Here is a 14969-nt window from a genome sequence, read left to right on the forward strand (position 1 = left end):
AGTGTTGCACTAAGCACAACTCAATCGGCCTAATTGAGACACGACAATTAATCTCTTATCGAAAGGCAAACTTGGAAATAAAAAACTAAATGAAGCAATGTTGCGTAAAATTTGTGAGGAATGTGTCTTTAATGGACACCGTTTAACATGAGTTTAAATGACATAAACACGTATTCAGGACATTTAAAATATAAATGTTGTGCCTTAAAAAAACTGCTATTATCATATACCCACAAAAACATGTCCATAAAATGAATGTTCATGCAAACATTAGGCCTATTACTAGTATTGTAATGCCATAAGCTACTTCTCAATTAGGTTTTCTTACATATTAAATCCTTTATTTGTAAACAAAATAAGATACTTTTTTTGTCTGTTGAAGTCCCGTTCCTCGGTCAAGTTCAGTGCATTGTACTCCTCCGTACACGACGGACGGTTCTTATTGGTAGGTGCGATCCGTTACATCACCAAGCGTATGACGCGCCGTCTTCCTGTTTCCTTCAGCTGTGTCTTAAAGTGAATCTTGTTGGTGGAGGAGAGCTCGAGCGTCGAAGCTCTGCATCGCGTGCGCCTCGGTCAAGCTGCTACGACATCATCACCAGTCGTTCACCCCTCGAGAGAAGATGACAGAGAGCGGAGCAAAATAGCTCTTGTATGTCTATTTTTATGTCCTACGGTCGCGCTCATCACTCACTTTACTCATACTCTTCCTTCCCTGAGAAATTATAATATTGAACGTTTCGCGGCGAAGCTTCCATAGTCCGTATTCTTTTTTTCAGCAGTAAAAAAAAGGCCTTTCCCTTCATCTGCGGGTAAGTAACCTTGTCCTCAGATACCTCCCTCTTGTTCTTTTGCATTAGCTGTCTTTGACGATATTATTAGGCTGAATTGTTTTCTTTAACCTAAAGTGTGACTAAGTTTCTTCATTGTTATGATGTGCAGAATACTTTTCTCCTTGTAAATCACAGACAGATTATTTCTCACTTTTAAAAGTAAGGTACTGTCTTTTTAAAATGTGTTATTTGTGAATAAATGTTTTTTTTTTAGCATATAGGCTAAAGACTTTCAAGGCTGTCTGACTTGGTTTGATTTGATCAAAGGCTGAAGTCCGTTATCTTTGATTCTGTGTGGGCTACACCTTCAAGTCTCGTATATGGTCTTTGTTGTGTGTAGTCTTATTCGTTCAGTGTATTACGATTTTAACAAGCTTGGTTTTATCACTATTAATATCAGATATATATCATATCAGATAAATGGGTTCTACTCTTTGAATGTGTCAGTCTAGTAGTGGTTTAACTGTTTCCCTGGAATAATTATTGTGGTGATAGTGCCAAGAACGAGCAAATGTTGATGAGGGAAAAAGCGTCCAAAGTGCACATTATGGAGACAACAGGGATATTTGGCACAGATGCACACAACCTGGTCATGGCTAGAATGAAACAGCTTTTGTCAAATGTTTTATTATTATTATAATTATTTTCAATTTTAGCTAACCCTAACCCTTTTCCTGACCTTAACCTAATTATCCTAACCTTCTGCTCTGCTGCCTAAGTTCTCCCAAACTGCTAAGAGAAGTCAAATCTGACTACATCTGTGGCCTATCCCTCTGGGCACATACTGGTTGAATCAATGTTGTTTCCACATCATTACAATTAAATGATGTTGAACCAACGTGGAATAGAAATGTAATTGACATGATTGGGAGTCCCATAGGGTGGCACCCAATTGGCCCAGCGTCGTCTGGGTTTGGCCGAGGTCGGTCGTCATTGTAAATATGAATGTGTTCTTAACTCCTAGTTAAATAAAGGTTAAAAAAGTCAGACTTGCTTGAATAGTTACTTTGCCATGTTACAAATCCAAAGGGTTATGAACTTTTTTTAACCTTCATGGTGCCCCGTTCTCTCTCTCTCTCAGAGCTGTAAAGATCCTGGAAACACACACAACTGCATCACCTATCACACTTTCACAAAAAAAAAACATGAAGACATGGCTAAAGGCCAATCAGACTTGTGAACATAATCCCTAGTTGTCTATTGCCGCTTTCCATGTTGTCTGTTGTCTGTAGCTTGTGAGGTGTGGAAACACTTTGTTGCTTTTATGGATTTTGTCTTGTTGGTTTTTGTGCTATGTTGGTCTGTCTGCATGCTACGTCTTGCTTGTCCAATGTTGCCCTGCGTGTGCTCACTGCTCATTGATGGTCTGTATTATTATTGTAATTGTTTTTAATAACCTGCCCAGGCACTGTGGTTGAAAATTAGCCGGCTGGCTGAAACCGGCATTTTTACTGAAACGTTGATTAATGTGCACTGTCCCTGTAAAAATTTAAATAAACTCAAACTCAAACTCAAAATGAGCGAGGGGGGAGAGATGAGCGTAGCTCATTGTTCAAATGCGCTCATATTTCCTTGAAATTGTTGAAAGGTATTCCAATAGACTGCGCATGGGCAATGGGGGTGGCACGTGTGCCATCGGAAACGACAGATGCTAGCGGCTTTATTTTCAGTGCGATAATGACCTGGCCCATTGTTAAGCTCTTGTGGCACCCAAGTCAAAGTTTTCTTGGAAATATTTCACCCTCGTTTGAACTTCTGGAGATGGGTGGATGGAAAGAGTTGAGCCAGAGCCATTTGTCATAACTAGACACAGACATGCTTTTAATAATTTTAATAATAGACCGACATTTGTTTAGTCTGTGTAATATATTTAATTTTGTTTTGCCAGACTTTGTTTCTGTAATGAGATAAAACAAATATGTCAAGCTTCCCCAACCTTGTTTCTTCTTCATTTAGTTACACCAATAATGTGCTAAATAGTGTACATCTTACCGCATGTTGCTCTTGTATTGCTTAATAATACAGTAATACGCCTATCTCAAAGAGTTTCCATCTAAAATGGTGTGTGCGTGTGTGCGTGTGTGTGTGTGTGTGTGTGTGTGTGTGTGAGAGAGAGCGAGAGAGAGGGGGGAGAGTGAGAGAATGTGAGTTTGTGTTTATTAGAAGAGAAAATTATGCTTGTTATGCATGGTTACTTATGGCATCAATTACGTTGACATATATCCTATAGGTGATTTTTACTCCCAGTTCAACTAAGTGACGGGGGTTACTTTATAGACGGAATGGGCTCAGATTATAAATACTTTTACACTGGCCCCATTTTTATATCTGACTGAGTGGTTTGAGCAGAGATCTAAACATTTGTTTTTAAAAATTACATTCTCCCTCAAAATATGTCTTGACAAATGAGTCAAAACACTGATCAGTAACAATATGAGCTGTTGATGAACATTTAGATATACCTATATACATCTATATTTTGTCAGTTCAAAATGTCTTTGACAGTCTATTTGCATTGTCCGTTTTATTGCACTAAAATCCTAAATAGTGTTTGACAGATTTAAATGAATGTACTCTACTTTGGTTCTCCAGTAAGAACTCACACAATTGTCGAGCGTAGAAAACCCTATTCACCCTATACATATATGTTATTAATATAGATTTCCTATTAGATTGTCTCACCGCTGTTCTGCTTAGCAGGGCTTTAGTGGTCTTTAAAGGATCAGGCTTTGAGTAAAACGACTCGCCAGGATGAAGTCTTGTTATCTTCCACAGTATTGTCTGCACAGATAGACAATAGTTGAGATTTGGAAGGAGGAATTAAGGAATATTAAATAATGTAACAAAATAATTCTTAAATTTTACATAAAAGTTTGAATTTTTTCTCTATTGCCAGCGAATGTTAATTCATTCTGTAAATACACTGAATAAAAGTCCTACACCTCTGATGATGACATGCGTAGTCGTCAGCCGATGCTTACAACGGGGTTCTGATTCCGTCTGGATGGTGACAAAATATTTGTCATAGTGCTCTAAGTTGCTTCTTCAATCAGTGCGCATTCAGTCAGTAAAATATATGAAGCAATCTGCAAATAGGTTTTATTGTTTGAGGCACTTGTTATTATAACACTTGAAATGGGTGTGATATGTGGTTTGGATGAATACACTTGCTGTACTTTCTGGTCATTCAATTTGATTTCAGTCACTTTTTGACCGCTCCCTTTTGATTTGAACAAAACTTTCTATACATATTTGCTCAGTGTAGAAGGGGTCAGAAAGTAACTTCTTGGACCTGAATGCCAAAACATTTAGGAGATAGCGGTGCCCAACCCTACCATGAGACATCCATGTCTTCATCACTGTAAAATATAAATGGTTGAGTTTTATATAATTTAAAAGCTTACAAACAGGGTTGTCAAACCATTTTATAATTTCTTGTTTTTTTACTTTAAACATCAATTATCAAAAAATGTATACGTTAAACATCATCTGAGGTGTTTGTGTTGTGCCCACCATAGGTTGAGAGACAGCATGTCTTAAACTTTCAACATTTGGTAGCACAAAGATGGTTGGTCCACACATCAGAGAATGTTGACTTTAATGGGAATATCAGTTATTTTAAATTACACTGTCAATGTTCCATGGACAACCTATTGAAATCATATAAATATAGATAATAAAATAGACATCCCCATTTAAGTTGACATTCAACATTGGGTGGACCAGCGGCCATCTTTGTGGTTGTAACTGGAAGTTCAAATTTCAATTCAATTTAAATGTAAAAGATGTACCACCTAAATTCCAGTGATCCAAAAGGATATACAGTGGGGCAAAAAAGTATTTATTCAGCCACCAATTGTGCAAGTTCTCCCACTTAAAAAGATGAGAGAGGCCTGTAATTTTCATCATAGGTACACTTCAACTATGACAGACAAAATTAGAAAAAAAAATCCAGAAAATCACATTGTAGGATTTTTAACGAATTTATTTGCAAATTATGGTGGAAAATAAGTATTTGGTCACCTACAAACAAGCAAGATTTCTGGCTCTCACAAACCTGTAACTTCTTCTTTAAGAGGCTCCTCTGTCCTCCACTCGTTACCTGTATTAATGGCACCTGTTTGAACTTGTTATCAGTATAAAAGACACCTGTCCACAACCTCAAACAGTCACACTCCAAACTCCGCTATGGCCAAGACCAAAGAGCTGTCAAAGGACACCAGAAACAAAATTGTAGACCTGCACCAGGCTGGGAAGACTGAATTTGCAATAGGTAAGCAGCTTGGTTTGAAGAAATCAACTGTGGAAGCAAATATTAGGAAATGAAAGACATACAAGACCACTGATAATCTCCCTCGATCTGGGGCTCCACACAAGATCTCACCCCGTGGAGTCAAAATGATCACAAGAATGGTAAGCAAAAATCCCAGAACCACACGGGGGGACCTAGTGAATGACCTGCAGAGAGCTGGGACCAAAGTAACAAAGCCTACCATCAGTAACACACTACGCCGCCAGGGACTCAAATCCTGCAGTGCCAGACTTGTCCCCCTGCTTAAGCCAGTATATGTCCAGGCCCATCTGAAGTTTGCTAGAGAGTATTTGGATGATCCAGAAGGAGATTGGGAGAATGTCATATGGTCAGATGAAACCAAAATATAACTTTTTGGTAAAAACTTAACTCGTCGTGTTTGGAGGACAAAGAATGCTGAGTTGCATCCAAAGAACACCATACCTACTGTGAAGGATGGGGGTGGAAACATCATGCTTTGGGGCTGTTTTTCTGCAAAGGGACCAGGACGACTGATCCGTGTAAAGGAAAGAATGAATGGGGCCATGTATCGTGAGATTTTGAGTGAAAACCTCCTTCCATCAGCAAGGGCATTGAAGATGAAACGTGGCTGGGTCTTTCAGCATGTCAATGATCCCAAACACACCGCCCGGGCAATGAAGGAGTGGCTTTGTAAGAAGTATTTCAAGGTCCTGGAGTGGCCTAGCCAGTCTCCAGATCTCAACCCCGTAGAAAATCTTTGGAGGGAGTTGAAAGTCTGTGTTGCCCAGCAACAGCCCCAAAACATCACTGCTCTAGAGGAGATCTGCATGGAGGAATGGGCCAAAATACCAGCAACAGTGTGTGAAAACCTTGTGAAGACTTACAGAAAACGTTTGACCTCTGTCATTGCCAACAAAGGGTATATAACAAGGTATTGAGAAACTTTTGTTATTGACCAAATACTTATTTTCCACCATAATTTGCAAATAAATTCATTAAAAATCCTACAATGTGATTTTCTGGATTTTTTTCTCATTTTGTCTGTCATAGTTGAAGTGTAACTATGATGAAAATCACAGGCCTCTATCATCTTTTTAAGTGGGAGAACTTGCATAATTGGTGGCTGACTAAATCATTTTTTGCCCCACTGTATATGTCCATTCTATGAATTCTATTTCTATGACTGAAATTATACCCACCCTGAACTCAAGAGTATTCTGTGTCTCAAACGATTGCAGGCACAACACTAACACCAAAGATGATGTAAAATCATGTCTAATCTACAACATGGGAAAGTGGAAAAGAATCTTGACTCCATGCATTTCTAGATAATTGACTTTAAACGTAAAAAAAGGTACATATTTTGTATTAAAACTTTTTTTTTTCAAGAAATTACAAAACAAAACAACCATGTTTGTAACATTTATAAAAAATTACATAAATTCAACTGTTTATATTTTCAAGTGATGAAGGAATGGATGTCTCATCATAGGATTGGATGTGCAAAATGGTTCAACTTTGAGCACCTCTATCTCCAAATATTTTTGACATTCAAGTCCAAAAGTAACTTTCTACCATCGGCAAATATGTATAGAAAGTTTTGTTTAAATCAAAAGGGGTGTGGTCAAAATGTGATTGAAATCAAATTGAACAACCCTAAATGCACGTAATGAATTGCTTTGGGTCTTAATCTTAATCTTAATCTTAATGACTAAAATGTAACCTAAAATGTAAATGACCTACAGATGACTTTTGGAGATTGTAATTAAGTCAGAAAGGAGTTCCGCTGAGTTTACTGTGTCTTTGTGGTACTCTTAATCCAATCTCAGCCTTTCTCTTTAGTCTTTTGACTTAATGGTTTTCTGTACCGGCTTGAAGCCGCACAAACATGGAAATGAGGAAAAGTGCTTAAGTAATTATCATCATTTTATGAAGCTTTGTGTTGCGTGGGAACTGGTTCAGTGTTGCGCAGGCAGGCAGTGTGGAACAAGGGACAGACAGAGAAAATGTACGGTGCGTGTGAAATGGCACCCTATACCACGGTTTCAGAAGCAGGACAAGACACCCTATTTTTGTCTGATGACTTGACACAAGGGGCATGTACACGATAGGCCTATCTGGTTCATATGATTATGATGTTCATAATGCTTCTTGACAGTGCCACAAAGTGTATTTTCTTAGTCCAAGTAAAGTGACACAGGATGGTCATAATTCTTCATGCGGTGTCATGAATTGTATTGTATTTTATTTGAAATATAATGAGAAAAAAAAAACATGTCTGTGAAGAATTCATAACAACAACAAAGGACTTAAGAAATACTTTTTTCAAACGAAGGACAACTTCTTGACAGGGGAAAACACATTAGAATAAATATGGCTTTTGACACTCTTATGTTGTTGTCATAACCAGCCATAAAATAACACAATATATGTCACAACAGGTGTAAATATATCGGCCATGACAGTGTTATGACCATGTTTCCTTTATGTTTTCATTCTACAGGTGTCATTCAGCAGTGGTGCTAGAGGAGTGGCTTTGTGGGATATGGCCCAATAGCAGCAGACCGTGATGCCGGACCATGACAGCGACTCCTTCCTGAGCAGACAGACCAAGAGAAGACGAGTGGACATCGGGGTGAAGAGGACTGTGGGCAGCAACGCTGCCAACGCAGCAGCAGCAGCCACAACAAGCGCCGACATCGCCCATGCCAAAGCTGCAATTTTCGGTGCTATGAACTCTCTCAACTCCCACCACCATGGCTCCGATGCAGACTCCATGGACTGCTCCATGGTGCAGCCGCACGGCCACGCCGGGGTCGTCACAGCAACCAACAGCGAGTCCAAGTCCAACGTGCTCCGGAAGCTCCTGAAGAGAGCCAACTCGTATGAAGACGCCTTCCCCGGCGCCACTATCATCTCCCAGCTCCTCAAGAGCAACATGGCCAAGAACGGAAAAGGAGAGAGAGGGGAGAGAGGAGATAGAGAGGATGGGGGGTTCCCCAGGTCGGGCCTCTCCAGTGGGGGTTCCGAAGCCCCCCAGGAGGACGGCTGCAGTAATTCGTCCCAGGACAGCCCCCAGGAGTGCCTTTCCCCTTTTGGCCATCCCCCGGCTCTGGGCGCCTTTGACCTAGAGCGCCTCAACGACGAGCACCTCCGGGCCAAGCGTGCCCGAGTGGAGAACATCATCCGGGGCATGAGCCACTCACCCGGGGTGGTGGTGCCCACACGCCACCTCGGAGAGCGGGACCACGAACTGGAACAATGTGGACGGGAGAGAGAGCGAGAGATGGACGGTGACAGGGACAGAGAAATGGAGATGAACTGCCCCCCACAGCCGCCCAGCCCCAGGGGAGAGGTGTGCAGCCGGGAGAACAAAAGGAAACAGCGCCTGCCCCAGCAGCAGCAACAGAGCTTCACCCAGCTGGTGTGCCAGCGTAAAGAGCAGAAGCATGAGGAGCGCAGACAACTGAAGCTGCAGCTGGAGGACATGCAGAAGCAGCTGCGCCAGCTGCAGGAGAAGTTCTTCCAGATCTATGACTCCACCGACGACTCGGAGCATGACCTGGCCCATGACCTAGGCAACATGTCTGAGGACAGCGCTGGGAGGTCTGATGCTGGAGGAGATGACCGGACAGACCGTTCCGACAATGAGATGTCAGACCTGGATCCGGGACACTTCCTGGACCGAGCAAGGGCGTTGCTCCAGGAGCAGGCCCTGCTGGCTGAGGGGGACAAGCTCAGGAGAGAGGGGCTGGTCTGGGGGAAAGGTCCTGGTCAGGGCCCCTCCTCCTCCATGCACCATGCAGAGGGCAAGCTGCTGGCTGAGACGTTGAAACAGGAGCTCAACTCGGCAATGAACCAGGTGGTGGACACAGTGGTCAAGGTGTTTGCCAAGCCCCCTCGCCCCACACCACCCCAAGTCTTCCCTCCCCTTCAAATGCCCCCAGAGAGGTTTGGTGTCAACGTCAAGGGCCTCAACTTCCACACAGCCAACCAGCGCCTGCAGTGCTTTGGCGACGTCGTCATTCCCAATCCCCTGGATTCGTTCGGCAGCATACCTGTGCCCGGCGCCAACGACCAGACGGAGGCGCTGCCCCTGGTGGTGAGGAAGACGCAGACGGAGCACCATCACCAATCCTCAGCCGTGGGCACCCACGGGGGCCATCACCACCCCTCCCTGCACCCCTCCTCCCTCTCTACCTCCATGGGCTTCAGCCCCCCTTCTTTCCGCCACCCCTTTCCCCTTCCTCTCATGGGTTACCCCTTCCAGAGCCCTCTGGGCCCACCCTCCGGCGGTTACCCAGGGAAGGACCGTTCCTCCCCAGACTCCATGGACCTGTCCAGGGAGACCACCAGCCTGCGGACCAAAATGTCATCAGGGCATCATGTGGGGCACCACCACCGGTCTTTCTCTCCGACCAACCCTGGGAGCACTGCAGAGGGGCTCTCCCTGTCCCTCATCAAGTCAGAGTGTGGAGACATGAGCGACATGAACGACATCTCACCATACTCAGGCAGCACCGTATCCTTCACCACACAGAGAGAGGGAGGGAGGTGGGGAGGGAGGGAGAGAGAGTTAGAGATGCTATAGAAGGGCTGGTTGTTCATCTTAGATAGTTTAATATATTGTTATGATGACTATTGCATATTATTGCTACATCAGCACATTTATTTTATTTTCAGTTCTCTCTAAAACATCCCTTTTTTAATTTGATCATATACCTTTTGCTCTACTAATTGGTTGAAAGCACTCTAGTCACTCTACCATTGGTCAGATAATGTCTCCACGACATTTATAGCCCTGATTCCTATTTGAAACATGACTGAAAGAGACAAACGCTATAGAAAGCTGAAGTTGAGCACAATGGCTCTCTGTACTGATAGTTTAACCCATGTGTACCTCAATCATGGGCTGCAGATAAAGAGGTAAGGTACCTATGGGAGGATCACAGTCAACCAACTGGGACTGGGCCTAATAGCCTCAACTGATCCGTTCAGTTCGCCCTGTTCTCCTATACAGGCTACCTCCCAATCCCTCTACCATTCAGACCTGTCTTTGCAAAGACCTTTCACTCATGAAGCCTCCGTAGCAGTTATTTTGCGTGATCACTGTCACTGAAAATGTTATATCAATGACACACACGACACACATGTACAGTGTACACTGAGTGTACAAAACATTAAGATCACCTTCCTGATATTGAGTTGCAAGCCCCCCTTTTGCTCTCAGAACCGCCTCAATTTGTCAGGCATGGACTCCACAAGTTGTTGAAAGTGTTCCACAGGGATGCTGGCCCATGTTGACTCCAATGCTTCCGATGGCACACATACACAATGTCTCAAGGCTTAAAATACCTTCTTTAACCTGTCTCCTCCCCTTAATCTAATCTAATCTTAATCTTAATCTTAACAAGTGACATCAATAAGTTATCATTGCTTTCACCTGGATTCACCTGGTCAGTCTATGTCATGGAAAGAGCTGGTGCCCTTAATGCTTTGTACACTCAGTGTATCTATGGTCTAACAGGCTTGGACATGTTTTGGCTGAGATTCGACAGAGAGCATGTTTTTTTTTTTTTACTTGACTGTGTCTAAAAGTTAGACATTGACGAAAGCATCTAACATGGATGCTACTGTATGGCTACTGTATGTTAGTGCTGATCTATGCCTGTGTTATGATCACCTCAGGGCTCGGCCTTTGTGTGTGTGTGTGTGTGTATATGGTAGATAGGGTTCGCCTGAGGACTCAGTAAAGATGTTTATTTATGGCCACCTGTGTCTTATCATCCCCCATTGTAAAAACAAACAATCGTTGTTGTTTCTTTTCTATTTCTTTCTCGTTTCATAAATATCTGTCAACAGCCCGGGGAGCTTTCAGCAGTTGCTTGGCACCCAAATACTTTTTAAAAAAGGTGTCTTTCTCTCCCGCTCCTCCCTTTCTTTTCTTTGAAATGGACGTTAACAGGTGTACGCAGCGAACTGCTTTTCTTTCATAACAGTGATTGTCTTCATTTGTCTTCTGACCAAAAGGGGAGGAGCACTTCCCAGAGATCCATAATATCCTCTGCTACACTGTTTCTCCCGATGGGAGGATGAAAAGAGAGAGAGAGGGAGAGGGAGAGGGAGAGGGAGAGAGAGTAAAACAATAACTAAAATTGATGTAGGAAGTTTACATACACTTAGGATGGAGTCATTAAAACCACTACCCAAATTTCTTGTTAACAAACTATAGTTTTGGCAAGTCGGTTAGGACACCTACTTTGTGCATGACACAAGTAATTTTTCCAACAATTGTTTACAGACAGATTATTTCACTTATATTTCAATGTATCACAATTCCAGTGGGTCAGTAGTTTACATACACTAAGTTGACTGTGCCTTTAAACAGCTTGGAAAATTTCAGAAAATTATGTCATGGCTTTAGAAGTTTCTGATAGGCTAATTGACATAATTTGAGTCAATTGGAGGTGTACCTGTGGATATATTTCAAGACATACCTTCAAAGTCAGTACCTCCTTGCTTGACATCATGGGGAAATCATAAGAAATCAACCAGACCTCAGAAAAGAAAGTGTAGACCTCCACAAGTCTGGTTCATTCTTGGCAAACGCCTGAAGGAGCCACATTCATCTGTACAAACAATAGTATGCAAGTATAAATACCATGGGACCACGCAGCCGTCATACCGCTCAGGAAGGAGACGCAGTCTGTCTCCTAGAGATGAACTTACTTTGGTGCGAAAAGTGCAAATCAATCCCAGAACAACAGTAAAGGACCTTGTGAAGTTGCTGGAGGAAACAGGTACAAATGTTTCTATATCCACAGTAAAATGATTCCTATATCGACATAACCTGAAAGGCCCCTCAGCAAGGAAGAAGCCACTGTTCCAAAACCGCCATAAAAAAAGCTAGACTACGGTTTACAACTGCACATGGGGACAAAGATCGTACTTCATGGAGAAATGTCCTCTGGTCTGATGAAACAAAAATAGAACTGTTTGGCCATAATGACCATTGTTATGTTTGGAGGAAAAAGGGGGATGCTTGCAAGCCGAAGAACATCATACCAACCGTGACGCACGGGGGTGGCACCATCATGTTGTGGGGGTGCTTTGCTGCAGTTGGGGCTGGTGCACTTTGCAAAATAGATGACATCATGAGGAAGTAAAATTATGTGGATATATTAAAGCAACATCTCAAGACATCTGTCAGGAAGTTAAAGCTTGGTGGCAAATGGGTATTCCAAATGGACAGTAACCACAAGCATACTTCTAAAGTTGTGGCAAAATGGCTTAAGGACAACAAGGACAGCTTGTGGAAGGCTACCCTAAACGTTTGACCCAAGTTAAACAATTTTAAAGGCAATGCTACCAAATACTAATTCAGTGTATGTAAACTTCTGACCCACTGGGAATGTGATGAAAGAAGTAAAAGCTGAAATAAATCATTCTCTCTTCTATTATTCTGACATTTCACATTCTTAAAATTAAATTGTGATCCTAACTGACCTAAGACAGGGAATTTCTACTAGGATTAAATGCTAGGAATTGTGAAAAACTGAGTTTAAATGTATTTGGCTAAGGTGTACGTAAACTTTCGACTTCAACTGTACATATATGCCAGATGCTTTTATCTCTAATGTGGCATATCATTTTGGGGCATTAACAGATGTACTCCCTTTAATGGGAAGAATAGTTAGAACAACACGGCCATGTGTTACAGGTTTTTAAAATTTCCACCACATGTTAATTTCACGTCTACAATAACTAAAGACAACAGATTGTCAGACATTTTGTGTTGAAGTTCATCGGCGTTCCGGAGCGTCGCGCAGCAGATGGCTTCCATCAGTTTCCTCATTGTATATTGGCCTTACACCTGAAATGAGCAAGTGGAGCAGCTATTTTCTCTCTTGACTTGGGAAGAGCTGTGGAGAATGATGATATATTGTCAGATGTGCTCAGATGCCACTAACCTTGCTGGTACAAGGGCACCAACATGGCTAAATAATAGCCGTGTGTCACCCCAAGTCCAATCACTATTACATTTGCAAGCTGTTAGAGATATTAATTAATCAAGATTCACTGTTGCTTGATATTGAAGCGTAGGGAGAGGATCCTGTGTTTTTTTGCAACTTCAATTTATTTATATATATAAATGTAATCTATGTAATGATGTGATTGTCATTAGTTTTGAATTAATTTTGATTTAGAAGCGAGAGCGTAGTAGTCTCATTGGGAAAGCCCAGTCTTATGAGACTAACATGATTGTGTCTTTACAGCAGCAAGTCATCTTGCCAGACATGAAGAGAACAACCCTCTCCCACTCTGTCCATTCCTCTTTCTCTTCTGTCTTGCTTCCCTCTCTCTCAATTCAATTTTCAATTTAAGGGGCCTTATTGGCATTGGAAACATATGTTTACATTGCCAAAGCAAGTGAAATAGATAATAAACAAAAGTGAAGAAAAAAAACATTTCCAGTAAACATTACACTCGCATTCCCTCGCTCGCTCTGAGAGGCCATGGTATCCCTCGCTCCCTCGCTTGCTCTGAGAGGCCATGGTATCCCTCGCTCGCTCTGAGAGGCCATGGTATCCCTCGCTCTTGGAGCAGATGATATGGAGAGTGGAGTGCTGCTCTTTTGGCCAGGCCTGTTGGTTAGCCTGCTAGGGTTCTCCCCATAGGCCAACCCTCCCTCACTATTTTTGGACATGAAAGACTGTAAAAACACAAACAAATAAGCTCAAAGTGATTTTATTTTGGAAATCTGTGATTTGAAATGATTATGTTTTAGACAAATATTATATCTGTTTGGGCTACATGCTGTCAATTTGCAGTCTACAAAGAATTTCTAATTATGTTCTGTCCAATCCGCTTAAGAAAAATTCAGCCCGCGGCTGAATCTAGTTGATGATCCCTGCTTTAGGGCCTAACTGTATGCATGCCAAATACACACCAATCACCAAATGCTTTTGAGAACTTGGGCAGAAAAAGTTAACGTCGATCCAATGAGACAAAAGGGAAGATGTCAAAGTTGAATCCAAGAAGAGAAAAGCTGTGAAATGGAGAGTTGAAAATAAAGAGAAGGGAGGGACAGAACAGTAATGTTTGGGGAAGATTTTGTGAAGTGGTAAAAGAGGATGATAGCAGTGCCGGCTATGTGTGAGGTGCTATTTGAGAGTCACAAGATAGGGACTTCAAATATGACAGCCTACAAGGGAAATATTAAGCCTACAAGGGAACTGTAGGCTTAATAGGCTTACTGTACAGATGGGTTACATTTAATAGCCTAACTGAAATCTGGACACTTACTGTATAATATTAACCCCTGCAAGGTTTAAGCATTTCTTGCAGTAAAATTATACACTAAATGTAAATGTTGACTTGAGAACAGGAGTTGATAAATACGATTTCTTTCTTTCAGCATCTTGAGAGAAAGAATGTTCAGTTAAGGACCATCTGTAAAGGTGCTATATTTATCAGCATCATAGAAGCTGATAGTTGTTCAACCACATAAGATATTCATCCAAGCCAAACTTAAATCGTATTAGAAACATGTTGGGTTGTTTTCACTGCTTTAAATTTTGTTAAAAGCGGTCAAACTGAAATGCTGCACGAAAAATATATTTAAAAAATGTTTTGTATTTTCTCACCTGCTGCGTGAGAGAAGCAGAGATTAAATTAATTCATTCATCGATTTCATCGAGCAAGGGTTTATTTAGTCTTCTAGGGCTTCTAGGGCAGTTATGACAGAAGAGAAGCTGTATGTATCTAGTAAGACAAGTTGACTTACAAATACCCAAACAAAAATTATAAGCAGAAACATATATAAATTAGGCTAAAAAATAAATCCTGCACCTCCTGTTATA

General features: G+C 41.8%; 1 protein-coding gene across 1 annotated transcript in view; it reads left to right on the forward strand.

The window, feature by feature from the left end:
- The first annotated feature begins 247 nt into the window (after positions 1 to 247).
- LOC110529891 (prospero homeobox protein 1) overlaps positions 248 to 14969 on the forward strand; it is a 45255-nt gene continuing 30533 nt past the window's right edge. Inside the window, exons 1-2 of the mRNA XM_036985439.1 lie at positions 248 to 812; positions 7610 to 9628. Of these exons, the coding sequence (XP_036841334.1) occupies positions 7676 to 9628 (1953 nt within the window). The 5' untranslated portion in view covers positions 248 to 812; positions 7610 to 7675. The remainder of the gene's footprint in view (positions 813 to 7609; positions 9629 to 14969) is intronic.

This window comes from Oncorhynchus mykiss, chromosome 8, assembly GCF_013265735.2.
Source record: "Oncorhynchus mykiss isolate Arlee chromosome 8, USDA_OmykA_1.1, whole genome shotgun sequence".
NCBI classification, from domain to species: domain Eukaryota; kingdom Metazoa; phylum Chordata; class Actinopteri; order Salmoniformes; family Salmonidae; genus Oncorhynchus; species Oncorhynchus mykiss.